Source organism: Triplophysa rosa, linkage group LG10 (assembly GCF_024868665.1).
Source record: "Triplophysa rosa linkage group LG10, Trosa_1v2, whole genome shotgun sequence".
NCBI classification, from domain to species: Eukaryota; Metazoa; Chordata; class Actinopteri; order Cypriniformes; family Nemacheilidae; genus Triplophysa; species Triplophysa rosa.
In genome coordinates this window covers 8,355,073-8,371,498 of record NC_079899.1, presented here as the reverse complement: position 1 = coordinate 8,371,498, position 16,426 = coordinate 8,355,073, and the positions used below count along the sequence as shown (strand labels likewise).

The window sequence follows — 16,426 nt, the reverse complement described above, 5'->3', positions numbered from 1 at the left end:
CCACTGTCTGACTTTAAACATTTCGAGTTGTGTAATGTGAGGTGAACAAGATAGTCTTTAAGTGATAGTTCACCCAAAACTGAAAATTCTGTCATCATTTACTCACCCTCTTGTCATTTCAAACCTGTATGACTTTCTTTTTTCCGCAGAACACAAAAACGATATTTTGAAGAAAGTTGGTAACCGAACAGCATTGCCACCCATTCGCTTCTAATGTATGGACACAAAACTAATGCAAGTGAATGGGTGCCAGTTAACAAAATTCTTCCAAATATCTTCTTTTGTGTTCTGCGGAAGGAAGGAAGTCATACGGTTTGAAATGACATGAGGGTGAGTAAATGACAACAGACTTTTGATAGTTTTTTAAGACAGACCAATTGCCCCCAGTTTAGTACACATGAAATGAATAAAGAAAATAAAAACTGAAACTAACGATCAGTTTAACATATCAACACAATAAAATGCATCTATTAGAGCTGATATTGTGGAAACATATTGATTGATAGCACATGTATTGCTAAAAAAATCAATTTGATAAGCGTTGTTTCAATCCATCCAAATGTTTATAAAATGCTAATTCATGTCAATTCTATTCATGTCAATAGAGATTCTATTTACTGAAATATAATACTTTAACTTTGAATCAGCCTAAATTATAGACAGCACAACATACATGATTAAATGAAAATGTGACGATTGTAAAAAAAAACGTTTTCGAAACCCATTAGAAAGAGTCATCAGAAAAACGAATCTGTTTATTTGACTTTGTTGCAATAACTCCTAGCAAAGATGTATCATTGTCCCAAACACCAGGGGTTTAAGTTTGTGGTTTTGGTAGTCTCTACTGCAGCTTAATTGTATTGCATATGCATTGCATAAACGTGCTCATATCAGCACACAAACATATTGCATAACAGCAGAACAACCCCCAACTCAGTCTCCCACCCACCCATGCACGTTAACACGGCGTCCCTCATTCTTTGCACTCTCTACTTTCCTCTCCGGTCTTGTTGTCATAGTGATCATAACAAGGGAATAATCATATGCACACTGGCGGCGTCTTTCACATGCAGTCACATTATAGTTTCTGTAATCTTCTGTATTCAGCAAATGTGGTTCCTCCACTTTAATATGAGCTGAATACACAGTGGAACCATTGTGCAATAAATTTAAATGTGCCCTTATTTACTTTATTAATGCATATTCCTATTTTAAGTAAATAATTCATTTATTCATGTTATTTAAAGGGAAAAAATGTCATAATTTTTATCAAAATATAATATCTTGCCTTCAGTAGCAGCCATCCTGATCTGTGAAATATAAAATATAGGTCAATTTCATATAAAATATGTCATTTCAAATTAATCCACCCATAAAGGGAATGTCATGGCTCTGCTTCATTTAGTCATGTTTTTCTTGGTCCTGTAGCAGAGCCATGACAAGGCCTTTGGTTATGTGTGGAGAGAAACATATTATTGTCCTTTTGACAATAATATACATTCTCTCCAGTGTCTCGTCATTGGCCCCGCCCCTCTCGTTTCCTTGTTATCTTTCCCTGAGTGTTTTATTACCCACACCCGCCCTGTGTCATTATCCCTCGTTTGTCTTCCCTTTAAATACCCTCTTGTTTCTTTGTCTTGTGTTCGTGGATTACGTTGTATGTACTGTGCTATGTTCCTCGAGTTTCTGTGAGTTTTTGTGGTCTACCCTGTCGTGCTGTTTGTTAAGACGTTGTGTCGTTGCTTTATAGTTAGTTTATTTTGTTCCTGTCTTTTGTTTTGCCCCCACGTGGGAAGTCTTTGTTTTATATATATATATACTGTATATATATATATTCTTAGTTTTGTTTTGTTATATACGTATATATATATATATATATATATATATAACAAAACAAAATNGTTTCTTTGTCTTGTGTTCGTGGATTACGTTGTATGTACTGTGCTATGTTCCTCGAGTTTCTGTGGTCTACCATGTCGTGCTGTTTGTTAAGACATTGTGTCATTGCTTTATAGTTAGTTTATTTTGTTCCTGTCTTATGTTTTGCCCCCACGTGGGAAGTCTTTGTTTTATATATATATATTCTTAGTTTTGTTTTTTCCCCATCGAGGGTATTTGTTTTGTTAAGTATTAAAATAGTCTTGTTTCATTAACCCCTTCACTGCCTGCCTGCATTTGGGTTCTTCACCACGCCAGCCGTGACAGAATCCACGAACCAAGACCGAACCCAGTAGGCAGCACCATGAACAATTCACCCACCGACCGATGGTCTTGCACCTCCAACCCGGTATGGTGGGAGGCAATAGCCTCCCAGTCACACGCTGGAGGAGGACCATTTCCTGCCCAGCGCCAGCGTCCCTTGCTGGACTACGCCCGGGAGGTCGAAGCCAGGAAGGGTTCCGTCCCCGAGGTGTTGGTCCGGGCCTACCTGATGGCCGGGATGGACGACCCTCCACCTTTTTCGGAGCAAGAGGAGATGGTGTATCAGCCGTTCCCACAGTTAGTGGAATGGCTGCAGCTTCGAGAGGAGTCAGTCAAGGACTCCTTTCCCAGCTGCTATCTGACCTCCTCTCGCCCCGGTCTGGTTTCCATCCCGGAGGGTGGCATGGTGAGTACTCTCACCCTGGGGAACGCCACACCTTCTGCCTCAGCCCCTGCAATCTCGTCTCCACCGTCCACCAGCCTCGTTGGCAAGCGGGGGAGGCGAGCGTCCTGGGGATCCACCTCCGAGGAGTCCCAGCCGGAGCCAGCTGTGTCTTTTACCTCCTTCCATCACCCGACCACCAGCCGGGTGGCTCGGCGAAAGAAGAAGAGGCAGCGGCGGGCAGCGTGGACTCCAATCCGGCCGGTGCAGCCGGCGTCCAGTCCGGTGTCCAGTCTTGTGTCCAGTCCTGTGTCCAGTCCGGTGCAGCCGGAATCCGGTCCGGTGCAGCCGGAATCCGGTCCGGTGGTCCAGCCGGCATCCGGTCCGGTGGTCCAGCCGGCGTCCGGTCCGGTGGTGCAGCCGGCGTCCTGTCTGGTGCAGCCGGCATCCAGTCCGGCGTCCCAGCCGGCATCCAGTCCGGCGTCCCAGTCGGCGTCCCAGCTGGTACAGTCAAGCCCTGTCCAGCCGGCCTTCCAGCCGGCGTCAAGCCCTGTCCAGCCGGCGTCAAGCCCTGTCCAGCCGGCCTTCCAGCCGGACTTCCAGCCGGTCCCCAGTCCGGCAGCCAAGCCGGCCCCGGGGAGACCCCAGGGTCAAAGACTGTCCCCCCAGGACTCCTCCTAAGTCCCCCAGGACTTCGCGCCCTCGAGCGCAGCCGGGGACTAAGACTGTTCCCCCTTCTGCCCTCCCTTTTGGACTGCCCCCTATGGGCCCTTGTTTGGCCCCACCCCCCCACCCATGTTTGTTGTTTTTGTTGGCTCACCCTAGTCCTGTTTTTATTTTGTCGTGTCTACCTCTGATTTTGTTTTCCATGTTTTGTCTGTTTTTGTCACTGTCTCAGTCGGTCTTGTCTCGTCCGTCTACCCCTTGGTGAGCACCTGGAGGTGCTCATTAAAGGGGGGGCTTCTGTCATGGCTCTGCTTCATTTAGTCATGTTTTTCTTGGTCCTGTAGCAGAGCCATGACAAGGCCTTTGGTTATGTGTGGAGAGAAACATATTATTGTCCTTTTGACAATAATATACGTTCTCTCCAGTGTCTCGTCATTGGCCCCGCCCCTCTCGTTTCCTTGTTATCTTTCCCTGAGTGTTTTATTACCCACACCCGCCCTGTGTCATTATCCCTCGTTTGTCTTCCCTTTAAATACCCTCTTGTTTCTTTGTCTTGTGTTCGTGGATTACGTTGTATGTACTGTGCTATGTTCCTCGAGTTTCTGTGAGTTTTTGTGGTCTACCCTGTCGTGCTGTTTGTTAAGACGTTGTGTCGTTGCTTTATAGTTAGTTTATTTTGTTCCTGTCTTTTGTTTTGCCCCCACGTGGGAAGTCTTTGTTTTATATATATATATACTGTATATATATATATTCTTAGTTTTGTTTTGTTATATACGTATATATATATATATATATATATATATATAACAAAACAAAATTAAGAATATATATATAATATATATATACAGTATATATTCTTAGTTTTGTTTTTTCCCCATCGAGGGTATTTGTTTTGTTAAGTATTAAAATTTCATTAACCCCTTCACTGCCTGTCTGCATTTGGATTCTTCACCACGCCAGCCATGACAGGGAAATTTCTTTGTCATTTACTCACGTTCATGTCATTCCAAACCTTTCTTATGCTCAACACAAAAGATATTTTGATGAATGCTGGTAACAATATTGTACCCCACTGACTTCTATTGTATGGACACAAAACCACAAAACCACAGACATTTCTCAAAATATCGATAATATTCGAAAGGACATGAGGGTGCATACTGTAAATGATGCAAAGATTTTCATTTTTGGGTGAACTATCCCTTTAAAGGGATAGTTCATCCAAAAATCAACTTTGTGTGATTTTTTTTACTCACCCACATGACTTTAAACATGTTTAGAGAACTTCCGGTGTCTTAGGAGCACAAATAAAGATATTTAGGTGACATCCGAGAGCTTTCCAGACCTCCTCATAGACATCATGGTGTCAGTTTTTGCCAAGGTCCAGAAAAGTACTAAAGACATCGTTAAATTGGTCCATCTGCGCATAGTGGCTCAGTTGAATTTTTTTGAAGCGACGAGAATGCTTTGTGTGAAAAACAATTAACGTCATGTGGGTGAGTAAAAAATTACACAAAGTTGATTGGAAGTTCACCCAAAACTTTAAGAACCCGCCAATTACTTGGTCAATTGAAAAACGCATAATAACAAAATAGTATTATATTACAAACAAAATAAGGGGTTATACAGTATTTTGCTAAAAACTGCAAAAATACATTGTTAGAATAGAGGGCAACTTTTTTCAGTTGCTGTCAATTACGAAAGATGCTTCTGGTGTCCATAATCCTGTAGTTACAGCATACTTTTGTCATTTTTTAAGTCCCAGTCACATCTGTAATAAAGACATTATAAAAATGTAGTAGTCTGCAAACTTTACATTGACTTGTCGGCATATTATCCATTAAAACAGTTAAACAACCTGTAGATTTACAATATATTGTAGTTTCTGAGGGGAAAACAACCAGGTAAATCTACTTGTGTCTCTTTCAGGTCCAGTGAGAATCAGGTCACCATGCACAAATGCTTTTTCCTGCTTGTCTTCATGGTCATCATTCTGCCATCACTGGGTCTGTCCAGGTAAATATCTTTACAATCTGAATGCAAAGAAATGTGTTAATCTATAGCATCACTTAGTTTGATATATTGCATTTAATACAATGCCCTTTTAAGTTGATATCTGAGACATTTTAATCAGAATGTCCAAATACTTTTTAGAGCCACTGTATATATACAGTATAACACACATATCTCTCTCCAGCTTGAATTTCTTCTTCAGGTGGCTTTTTGACATCCACTTCCTCGATCAAACAGATGTGAAGTTTCAGTAAGTGTATGCTCCTCTTTAAATCGCAGCTAGTTTGATTTGATTTATTTACAATCAAAGATATTACCACAAAGGTAAGTTGTTGAGTGCTTTATTTTTACCCCTCAGGTGTGTGTTTCTACCCGACAATGGGGCGTTCTTTGTGAACTATGTGATCACATCCAGTCTGATAGGAACGGCTATGGAGCTGCTGCGTATTCCTGGACTGCTGGTGTATTCTCTTCGCCTCTGTTTCGCTAAATCTAAAGCTGAACGCATTCATGTTAAAAGAGTAAGTGATTCTGTACAGTACCCTTCCTATTTCATTTACATAAATACACGAAGGTCTAAAAGTGAAGGACCAAATTTGTCTATTCTGTTTTGTTCTAATTAAATCGATTATTTCTAATTAAATCATTTTTAGCAAATACTCTGAGTACTATACATATTTTTATTGGGTTTATTTTTACATTGGGTGGTGGTCTAATAAATTAGTTATAGGCACTGTATGGCTTTCCTGTAGCTCAGTGGTTAGAGCATGGCATTAGCAACGCAAAGGTCATGGGTTCGATCCCAGGTATTTCACATACTTAGAAGCAAATGGATTGTTTAATGCAATGTAAGTCGCTTTGGATAAAAGCATCTGCCAAATGTAATGTAAACCTTATACAGTATTTGTGTATGTTCTTAACTAATTCTGGCTTAGGCTATGTTCAGATTTGACTTCTTTTTTTAAGCTGCTAGCGTCTGTTTTATATTATAAGTAAACCGTGTTTTCAAAAAGGTCCTGAGCGCTTTTTTAAACACCAGCATCGGAATCTTTTTCTGCAGCTCAGAATGTCTTTTGAAGTTGAAAAAAGTTAAACTTTTCTAAAAAAAAAAACGCCCTACGTCAAGCACCTTTTTCACAGCTAACCAATGACAAGTGAGTAGCAAGACCTGTCATTTCCTTAACAACATGTGAGGAAAGTGATTGTTCGAGCAAGATCAAGCTCGGAAAAATTCAATGGCAGCCGAAACGCCGGTTGGAGTTTAATTTTCACTTTCAATAACTTTTGATTGCATTTCTAGCGAGAAATTAGTATTGTAGTTTTTAAATATGTGATTGGTTATTGCAAAGACGCTCTCTGTCTATAATTCAAATAGACGTCCTTTACGCTGCCTATGAAGCTGGTCTGAATCTGTTTCTCGGAGCTGCCTTCATGCACAAACGCTGCCTCCGAAGTCATTGCCAGCTGCTATTTGTAACCACAAAGCTGCAAGTTTTTTTTACTAAAAAAGCATCATTGTCAATTTTTTCTTGTCAAAAAAGAAGTCAAATGTGAACACAGCCTAACAGTTTTGTCTAAATGAACCATTCAGTAACCATTTTAGTAACCTGTTTCTTCACTCTCACCCTCAGAGTCAAGCTTATGAGTTTCAGTTTGGTCTTGAGTATGCCTGGACTATGTGCATATTTTCAGTCAGTATGACCTACAGCATCACCTGCCCCATTATTGTACCTTTTGGTGAGTCTGTAACGTTAGTTTTTCTGTACTACAAAACAAACTCTTGTTTCAACCCTAATTTCTACTTTTCCTCATTTGCACTCAAATCCATTTTTCTGTCATCTGCACTGCACCATTTGTCTTGTTTTCCATTTCCTCACATCCATTTTCCCACAGCTCTCCTTGCATGTTCTCGTTCTCGTCCTCAGTCAGTGCGTGGGCGTCTGAACCGTATCTTCAACAGCATCTCAGTATCGCGGCGTGACATGGCCGCTAGGTGCGAACCCGCTGTAGTCTTCCAGACGCTCCGGCCCGTCTAGCCGAGATCCAGACGCCCACTCCACGACTGTTCTGTCACCAATACACGCCATGACTGTTTATTTACTATACGCTGTCATCCATATCATGGTTTTCACTTACAGTAGTTCTGAGTTTATTTGGCAACGCTGTTGGCTAAAGTTAAATATAAATATTATACCTGTGCAGTAGTTTTGGATTGGAAAACTTTATGCCACTGAACTGGACCCAACTGAAAGCACTTGGAAAAATAACTCGTTTACAAAGCTCATTGAGTTTTTTTAACTGTGCTCATTTTCAGGCCTGCTGTATCTTGTTCTGAAGCATATGGTAGATCGGTATAATATCTACTATGCATATATACCCACAAGGCTCAGCCAGAGGATCCACTCCGCCGCCATCAGTCAAGTGGCGGTAGCACCTGTTCTTTGCATGTTCTGGCTACTCTTCTTCTCTGTGCTCAGACTGGGTAGGTTACCACTCACTCTGAACTTGACTGGGATGTCTTTGGTGTTTGGAATCGGGGAATTTGCAAATAAATCAGATTTTTTTTTGTGTCTGAATTCTTGTGTTTCAAGAATCAGTTGTAATTGCAGTTTAATTTCATATTTTTTCACAATACTGTTACTTAAGGCAAAAACGATACAAGCATAGTATGCATATTTAAAGCTTTAAATAATGGCTTCATTAATGAGTAAACCTCATATTAAAGAAAGTAGAAATCTGTTAAAATATCAGATTCTGCTTTTGACTTTATAAAGTATACAGTAAGCAAATAGTAATCAGTATGCTTATATCTTATTCCATTCCTGAATGCAAAGACACAGTATATAGGACATTGTCATTCTGAAACCTTGTATCTCCATATTGCGTTATTTTTGCCATAAATTGTTGTTATTAGTCACCCTTTATGTTTGTCACTGGGTTTTGTGAATATCTAACAAATAAAAAGTATTAAAAAGTGCTTCTCAATTATGACAACACAGTATTTAGTCATTTAAAAAGTAGCGTTTTTTCCCATTTCCTGAAAAAAAGCAAATTTGGACATTCAAGGTTTTTGAAGGACAGCGACGATATGCTATATAAATGTTTTAGTTTTAGTTTTTCAACATTTTACTATACATGCAACAACCAAAATGTTTATATAACTGTTTTTACCAGAAGAAAAGTAGAGTTACCCAAAGAGTAACCTGGTCAGATGTTTCTAATGTCTTTCTTAAAAGATGCAATTCATTAAAAATCATCAAATCCTAAAATAATTATAAACACAAGCTGGTGAGAAATATTTTGCTGGTGCATGGGTAAACAATCCTAGAGTACCTTGTTGGTAACAAGCAAATGCTCTAAGTGTGAGTTAGACATTACAATGCATCTATTCCCGACCTAAAGTCTTGTCTAACGGAGTGTGCTAAGTTTTCAGACTGAGATTCATGTCATACTATTAGCATTTACATAATCTCATTGTTTATCTCTTGTGCAGGTCCACTGCAGCCCATTACTCTTTTTACTTTCATAACTCTAATATCCTGTATTGCCTTCTCCTGTTTTGGCCTGTGTCTGAAAAAACTACGACCTGACAGATCAACAAGCTATCAGGTCAGCTGTGGAAATCTTCATGTTGACATTTTTTTTGTGTGTGTTGGTTTCAGTGGTGGACAGTAACGAAGTAAGTTTACCTGAGTACTGTACTTAAGTACACTTTTTGAGTATCTGTACTTTACTTGAGTATTATTTTTTCGGAGTACTTGTACTTTAACTTCACTACATTTGAAAGACAAATATCATACTTTTTACTCCACTACATTTATAAAAAGGTCCAAAGTAGAAAAAGTTTTTTATGCAGCGGGTTTTCGGGTGTGCATCATTTATCTTGCTTGCGATCTGCCAGGACATTTTACTGTTGCCAAGTATTTCCGTTTTTCTAAGATTGCGGTTTTCCGGCAAGCTTTGAATGGCCATTAGCAAAAGAATTACGCAAATCTGGCAACTCTGGGATCTTCCCCGCTAAACTAATGTAAACATAGGTGCTGCTACACCGTTGATAGCGCTCTAAAAAGGCAAATAGAACAATAAAAGACGAAAAGGCACATGTTAAAGTGTGGTGTAATCATCTGTGGGTTACGATCAGTCAAAGATTGTAGAAACATTGTCATGAAAATGATTGGCATAACGGCTAAACGGTAAATAAGCATCACATACACCTTGAGCTACGTGTGCGTGTTAACTTCTGATCTGCTGCTATATCATTTAAAGCGATTTGGAAGATGAATGATGTTTTTACTGAAGTAATTATAATTGAAGTATTCCTGTTGAAATAAAAACAATAGAACCCAGCCCAAAACACAACATAAAATGTAATGGATTTAATGGTTATAATGGGAATTGTACTATGGATACTTGTTGTCTACTTGTATGTGATGGATTCTATTGGTGGGATGGTAAATCCGATTGGAATAAACCCAAACACACTACAAAGAGGAATTTAATTTAAAAATCTCATTCTAATTTAAAAAATCATTGTTTTTTTCTGCAGGGATGGTATTTGCAGTAAAACCACAGTATCCACAAATTTACCATTTTCTAAATATAGGAACCATACTCCAATTAATAATCTTTAGTAAAACCACAGCAACTAAAAACACCATAGTTTCATTATACTAGCTATAGTTTATGTTTGTAGTTAAATTATGGTAATACAAATGGTAATAAATCCAACAAACACATGGCTTCTACACTTTACTATTTACAAGAACCTTACTACTTATGGTAAATTGCTGCTAAAACTGGTTAAGGGAATATACAAAATAAACAAACACTGCTCATGAATACATATAGGCCTAGGGGGCTAATGAGGATAATTAGGCTAAATTATCATACAGGATTACATCTAAACTAAACATATATGTGCTAAACATATAAAGCTCTTAAAGGAGTTGCTCACTGCAAAATTTCCCCCCATTGACTTTCCATAGTAGGAATAAAAATCAATGGGGGCAATTTTGAAGTGAACTACAGTACTCCTTTAATACAACTGATACTGTGAGCTACTCGGTGTATTCAGTAGGTTGCTTCAGAGGCACAAGGTAAACGACAATAAAGCAATGCACAGCTGACATAAAGTAAATTTACTTTTAATACTTGAGTACTTTTAAAAACACGTACTTCTGTACTTTTACTTAAGTAAGAATCTGTCTTTACAACTTTTACTTGTAGTGGAGTAATATTTGACCAGTAGTATCTGTACTTGCACTCAAGTAAGGAAGTTGTGTACTTCGTCCACCACTGGTTGGTTTCAAGTTACAGCTAAATTGCAGGTCAAATTGTTCATAAATCTCATAAAGAACTAATCTCACTAAGAACTCTGTAATTATCTGTACTCCATACCACAATAACAAAAAAGATGTAATAAGTAGGCTGTAATAAAATGTAAGTCTGTTTTTAAGATCTTTAAGATTATTTTGCATTGTGACATTTTCTCCTATAAATCATGTGCATAGTAAAGTCATGATTTTGTTTAAATATATACTTTAAGGGCAATTAAACAAGTGTTACACATTAACAAAAAGATTTTACAAAAACATTCAGTGTTCAGGAAACCTGTATGAAACAGTCATTATTTTGGGATTTTAATAAATGTATGTCGCAATGCAAAAAATCTTAATGATCCTAAAAAAATTGTCATTATATATTTTTTACAAATTATGCTTCCAGAATATATTTATTGCGATAAAGAAATACATTTTAGATCATTTGATATGACTGTTTGTTGGATTTGAGAATATTCTGTCAGTCATGATTGAGCGATGGTTTGTTACCATTTTCAAGCAGTAAAACCTGTTTGCGCTCCTGTTTGGTTTCAGATGTCTGATCAGACAACAGAAGGAGGCTTCGGCAGTGCGGAGAGAAGCACCGTTTCCAGCACAACCACAGCTAATGTACCGTGTCGCTCTCATTTCATTCATCGCACACTCATTTCAAGTCCCTCTTATAAAATTAATTCATCTCTCTCCTCTCATCTCCTCAACGGCTTCCACACACCCTGTTAAAGGCACTTCACGTGTAGCATGTTACATAAACGAAACAAGCTGCTTATGAGATAATGACACTCTTGCTGTCCACCTACTCACCTCTACATCTTTCCCACAGCTTTTTATAGCCTCCGTCCTGTTGGAGCCAGAGCTGGGTCTGACTCCCATGCCCTCCCCTGCCCACCAGAGCTACGGCACCATGGTGAACAGTCAGAGTTCAGTGCGCGATGCCGAAGGGGGGGAGGAGGAGAAAGATCTCGAGGAAACTTTGGAGACTGAACTCAAGGATGACCCAAATCCCAGCTGCCCCAGCCCTCTCATGGACAGCCTTGTGGCTTTCCAATGACCAACCTTGCCAAGACCCAAAGCTCGAGCCCCATGCCTCATCTTAGCTGGTGGCTGATAAAGAGGCACTATGCTGCAATTTTTGTTCCTCGACAACCTGCGTGCGAGACTAATTATGGTCAGCCAAGCAAACTGCTTCAAAGGCGGACGGCGAATTTACCGACATGGTGGTTTTAGTAGGACTTTGATGAGCTTTTAGATTTAATGTGGGACTTTCAAAGAAATCAAACAGTACCGCAGCCTCTGTCTGAAGTGGATAAAAGCAAAGGTCTGTTTAAAAAAGAGACCAGTCCACTTTCTTTGTTTGGACTACGCTTTCTACTTGTTCAATTTTCTCTCGTACTTTCCTTTTCTCGGTAATCAGTTTAATGGGTGTTTGGCAGTATGGTCGACTGAAGCTTATAAGAATATAAGAATACCATATTTTGAAAGATGTACTTTTTTATGAGCTCCAAAGAGAAGCACTGGTCCAGATATCCAAATTTGATTTGCTTATTGCTCCTTTTCGCTGTTCAAGTTTGTGCTTATTATTGTCTACTTACTCAATATTTGTATTTTAGCAGTGCTATGTAATTGTGCAACATTATGCTCGGAGGGCGCTGTTTTTATTTCTTTACTATTAATAGATAATTGTTATGGTTATTAACATCCTCAACCAGTTTTGCCACTTCCGTACTGTACATCAGTCACTCTCCTGGTTATTCTTCATTTGGCTGTATATGCTGCTGTCATTTGGCAATACAGTTTCAAAGTTAATGTGGCAATCATTGCATCATTAGGTTGAGAATATTTATCTTTTCCTTTAAAATTCCACATTGAATATTCTTGGAAATGTAAAAACACACTCTAAAGCGACGAGTTTTGCTATGAAGTTTAATTTGACAGAAATAAGATGCAGGAAAAACAAAGTGCTTATCCAATGTATTAAAGGAATGTTTCGGGTTAAAAATTTAAATCTGAGGATATCTGAGTAATTTCAACTGAGCCCTTATTTGAAAAACAAACAAAAAATGAAGTTCCAAATGGTTTTAAATGAGCAGTGTATGATTTAATATTAATTTTGACATTAAATTGGACATTTCCATCTGTAAAATTGATGAGGGGACTATTGAGGTGAATTTCTCAATTTAATTTTCTCCACGTAAATAGTACTTTTACATAAATTTACATACATGAAAGTTTGAATACAACTTGGCACATTTAGACGGTTAGACACATATAGCCCGAAGTTAACTTCTGGTCTGTGTTTGGTTATCATTTTAAACTATCACATATTTAATTTATATTAATACTTTATTGTATATTAATTGTATGAAATTAAATTAAAACTACTCAACAGTTATTGTTTCTTTGCGAAGGTCTACCGTTTGTTTATGTTGTTGCCACTGAAATCGTCTGTAAGGGTCAGAACGTCCTGAACATAACATTTTGCCAACACATTACGTTCAAGTTTTGTTGCTGTATATCTAGAACAACTGCAAGTGCATTACTACAAATCATAACAAACTAAGGGATAAGCTGAAATTATAATATATTTATATAGATTTTAAGAGTTTATTTGCAAAAACAGATTTAAAAAATTAATGTATAATTTATTGTGTTTTACTGTGTTAGTTAGCTGTTTTTTTTTTGTTAGTATTACTTAATCAAAACAACGCAACTGCAGTTTGATTGATATTACTTGGAATGCACAATAAAATTGAAAATGTAAAAAAACGGAGTTATCTGTTTTTGTAAATGAACTCATTTATCAACTTATATTGAATCCAGAACATTCCTTTAATTATGATCACCATTATTCAAAAGTGCTTTGGGTAACAAACTGAATGTGGCACATGAAGGCAGTTAATCCTGCTGTAACATTCCATCCCTCACTCTCCTACTGCATGTTGTTTACAAGCCTCCTTCAGTCACACGCTCGAACCTGCCTGCAGCTCTCTTTAGATTTGTCAAGTGTAGCCCTGGCTTCTGTAACACTCTAATTTTCTTAGTAAATTTTGTACTCTCTGCTGCTAGTGGTTGTAGAACTGGAGGTGAAGGGGTGGGTGGAGGGTTTTCTTGTCAATATGAATGTAAATGAGTTGTGGTTTGATCGTGCTCTCTTGCTGTGCCTTGAAGAAGCAGATCTTAAGAAAAGAAGAAACAAAGTTCTGTCTGACAATCCAGCATGACCTGCAATATGCTGCATGAACTTAAAGCGGAAGACAAAACTAAAAGTGAATTCCACAATGAATCAATGAGGTGAGAGATATGTGTGGTATTCTGTATATGAAGCATTCCCTCCTCACGACAAGACACGGAGCCAGAAACATACTCTAGCAAGTACTTGAGTACAAATGCTTCTGCCTACGCAAGCTTGATGCCAAGTTTACTGTATCTCAAGGAGTGGTATAGTGGACATAGAAGAACAATCTTTCAATGTAAATTGACATGTTTACATGTGGTAATTATCACTACAGTATCAAAGATGATACATTTGCAGTGTGTTGGCTAAGCATTTGCATCTGCATTTACCTACTTCCATAAAGTGTCTGTCTGGCCCAAACTTCACAATAAAATTGAAAAATTATCTGTTCATATTACACTTAACATAATAATGGATATCAATCTAGCAAATACACACTAACATATGCAAATAACCTACACTCATGACATTGTCTCTCATAAGCAGTGGTCTTGTGAGATACCTTATTTAATTTGGTTTGTTCTATTCGTAAATGCAGACTGTTGATGTGCACAAAAGTTTTCATTCTTCTGTTGAACGGCTGTACCTCGGTACACTACAGCAGAACAGGACTTTGTTAAGAGTATGAAAGGGAATTAAAACTTTAAGTTGTCCAAACGTGTCTTATTCCATGTACTGTATGTGACTATGGCTTGTTATTACTAATACTTATTGGGGTTTGTTCAACACAATCTCACAGGAATTCGTACCCAAAACCTAACATCACTGGCACGAAAGCAAATCATAGAAAAACGTACAAATGAGATCGAACAACTTACTACCAATTAGCCACATCGTAAATTGCCATGAAATTGTGTTGGAATTTCACAAAGAACTGGGGGTGGTCTCTTTTGGACCACTAAGGAACAACCATGAACACCGTAGCAACCACATAACAACGCCCTATAAACCACTCAGACCACTTAAATAACCTTGAAGCGATGCCCTGGCAACCATCGACTACAAACCAACATCATGGTTTTGGAAAAAATCTTTCTGTTCTGTGATGGAGAGTCTGATAAAACATTTTCCACTTCTGTTTTTCAAATTCAGTCTCAGAAACTAAAACATCACCCCTGAATTAAATCTCCTGCAGTGCCAGAGGACAAGCAGTGGTCATCTGAAGACTGGTCATCACTTGACAACTACCAATTATATTTTCTGGCACACAAGTTGTTATTACTACTTGAGTTTTAGTGTTTTAAAAGAAAGCAGCACAACAGTAGCACTGAAATAATCCAAAAAATATGCGCTCTGAAGGTCTGCTTCACTGAGCTTCGACATAGTCTATAACATTCTTGATTTCTTCCTCTTTAAATGTCTGTTTCTCATGTTTTATTTAATTGAAAGTGAAGTGAAAGTGACCTATTTATCAGATATGGTGACCCATACCCGAAATGTGACCTCTGCATTTAACCCATCCAGTAAGTATGTGAAATGTGAAAATATAAAGGAACCTGGTTAAAAGGTAAAGAATTGTATTATTTCATTGATTTGTACTTTGACTCATTGTAAGTGTCCATCTGCAGGAGGCTGTCATGTATGGCCCTGTCCCAAATGGCGCACTTGCGGTCCCGTGGACTTAAATTGCGCGTTCTCGCTAAGTCTACGAGTCCGTAGGGTGTCCCATTTGTCTTTTTAGCGCTCAGAAGTCTGCTCGCGAGCGCCTCCTTTGTGCCCTCGATGCGGTCTTCGGCGAAGCCCGCATTGAAGCAGACTCCACTGAAGTCCCCTACCCAGGAATCCTTGCGAACGCCCAATCACAGAACGGATGGGTGGAGTGTGGTGGATGTCAGACATATACGTAAACATGACGGATACATTTTTAAATGTATGTTTTGATAAAATTCAAAATTAATTTATTAATTAGTTACTTGTTCATATTATTGCTTATTTATTTTCTAATAAGCCAGCTATTCAAGAATAAAAACTTTTAATGCAGTGCATTTTCTTACTTAAGGTAATAAGCCATGTTTTGTTGTAGATCTATATCTAGTTGTCTCTGGGCTCTGTAAAGCTGAACAACACAGCTTCTGTATTATAGAGAAATATTAAATAACAACATATATGCATATTAAGAAGTGTATACACAAGAATATTGTATACAAATAAATACATACTGTATACATAAGCAGTTGCATTTACGTCATGACAAATTAATGCATTACAAACATAAGTATGTATTGTATAATGCTCGGGTGGTATATTAACATATGAAATACTGAACAATAAAAACCGGCAGCTCCAGTCCCAAATAACTACAATGGGTAACAAGTGTGGTCGACTTCACGAGGTGCTGCGCAGACTGATCAGTGTATGACAACAAAGTACCGCGAGAGTGATTAGAAAGCACCGCTTGCTCTTTCCGGTGTGATGACCTCAAGTCTGACCCAAAATGCGCTCCCATGTACCCTTGTGGACTCGTGCCTAGTGCCCTATAGGTCTGCACTTCCTGACGTCACCAAGTGTTGACTCAGAGGAGGTCCACAAGACCGGAGTGCGCCATTTGGGACAGGGCCTATCTGTTTCTTGTTTCCCCTGGTTGTTGTGGAC

At 38.6% G+C, this 16,426-nt stretch overlaps 1 protein-coding gene across 2 annotated transcripts in view; it reads left to right on the top strand.

The window, feature by feature from the left end:
* The window catches only part of tmem63c (transmembrane protein 63C), a 94,861-nt gene extending 80,377 nt beyond the window's left edge, over positions 1–14,484 (top strand). For both annotated transcript variants that reach the window (XM_057343535.1, XM_057343533.1), the window contains 8 exons: positions 5,180–5,266; positions 5,448–5,513; positions 5,622–5,784; positions 6,895–7,000; positions 7,578–7,745; positions 8,757–8,872; positions 11,137–11,211; positions 11,423–14,484. In XM_057343535.1, the coding sequence (XP_057199518.1) occupies positions 5,180–5,266; positions 5,448–5,513; positions 5,622–5,784; positions 6,895–7,000; positions 7,578–7,745; positions 8,757–8,872; positions 11,137–11,211; positions 11,423–11,650 (1,009 nt within the window). In that variant the 3' untranslated portion in view covers positions 11,651–14,484. The remainder of the gene's footprint in view (positions 1–5,179; positions 5,267–5,447; positions 5,514–5,621; positions 5,785–6,894; positions 7,001–7,577; positions 7,746–8,756; positions 8,873–11,136; positions 11,212–11,422) is intronic.
* Positions 14,485–16,426: the final 1,942 nt, after the last annotated feature.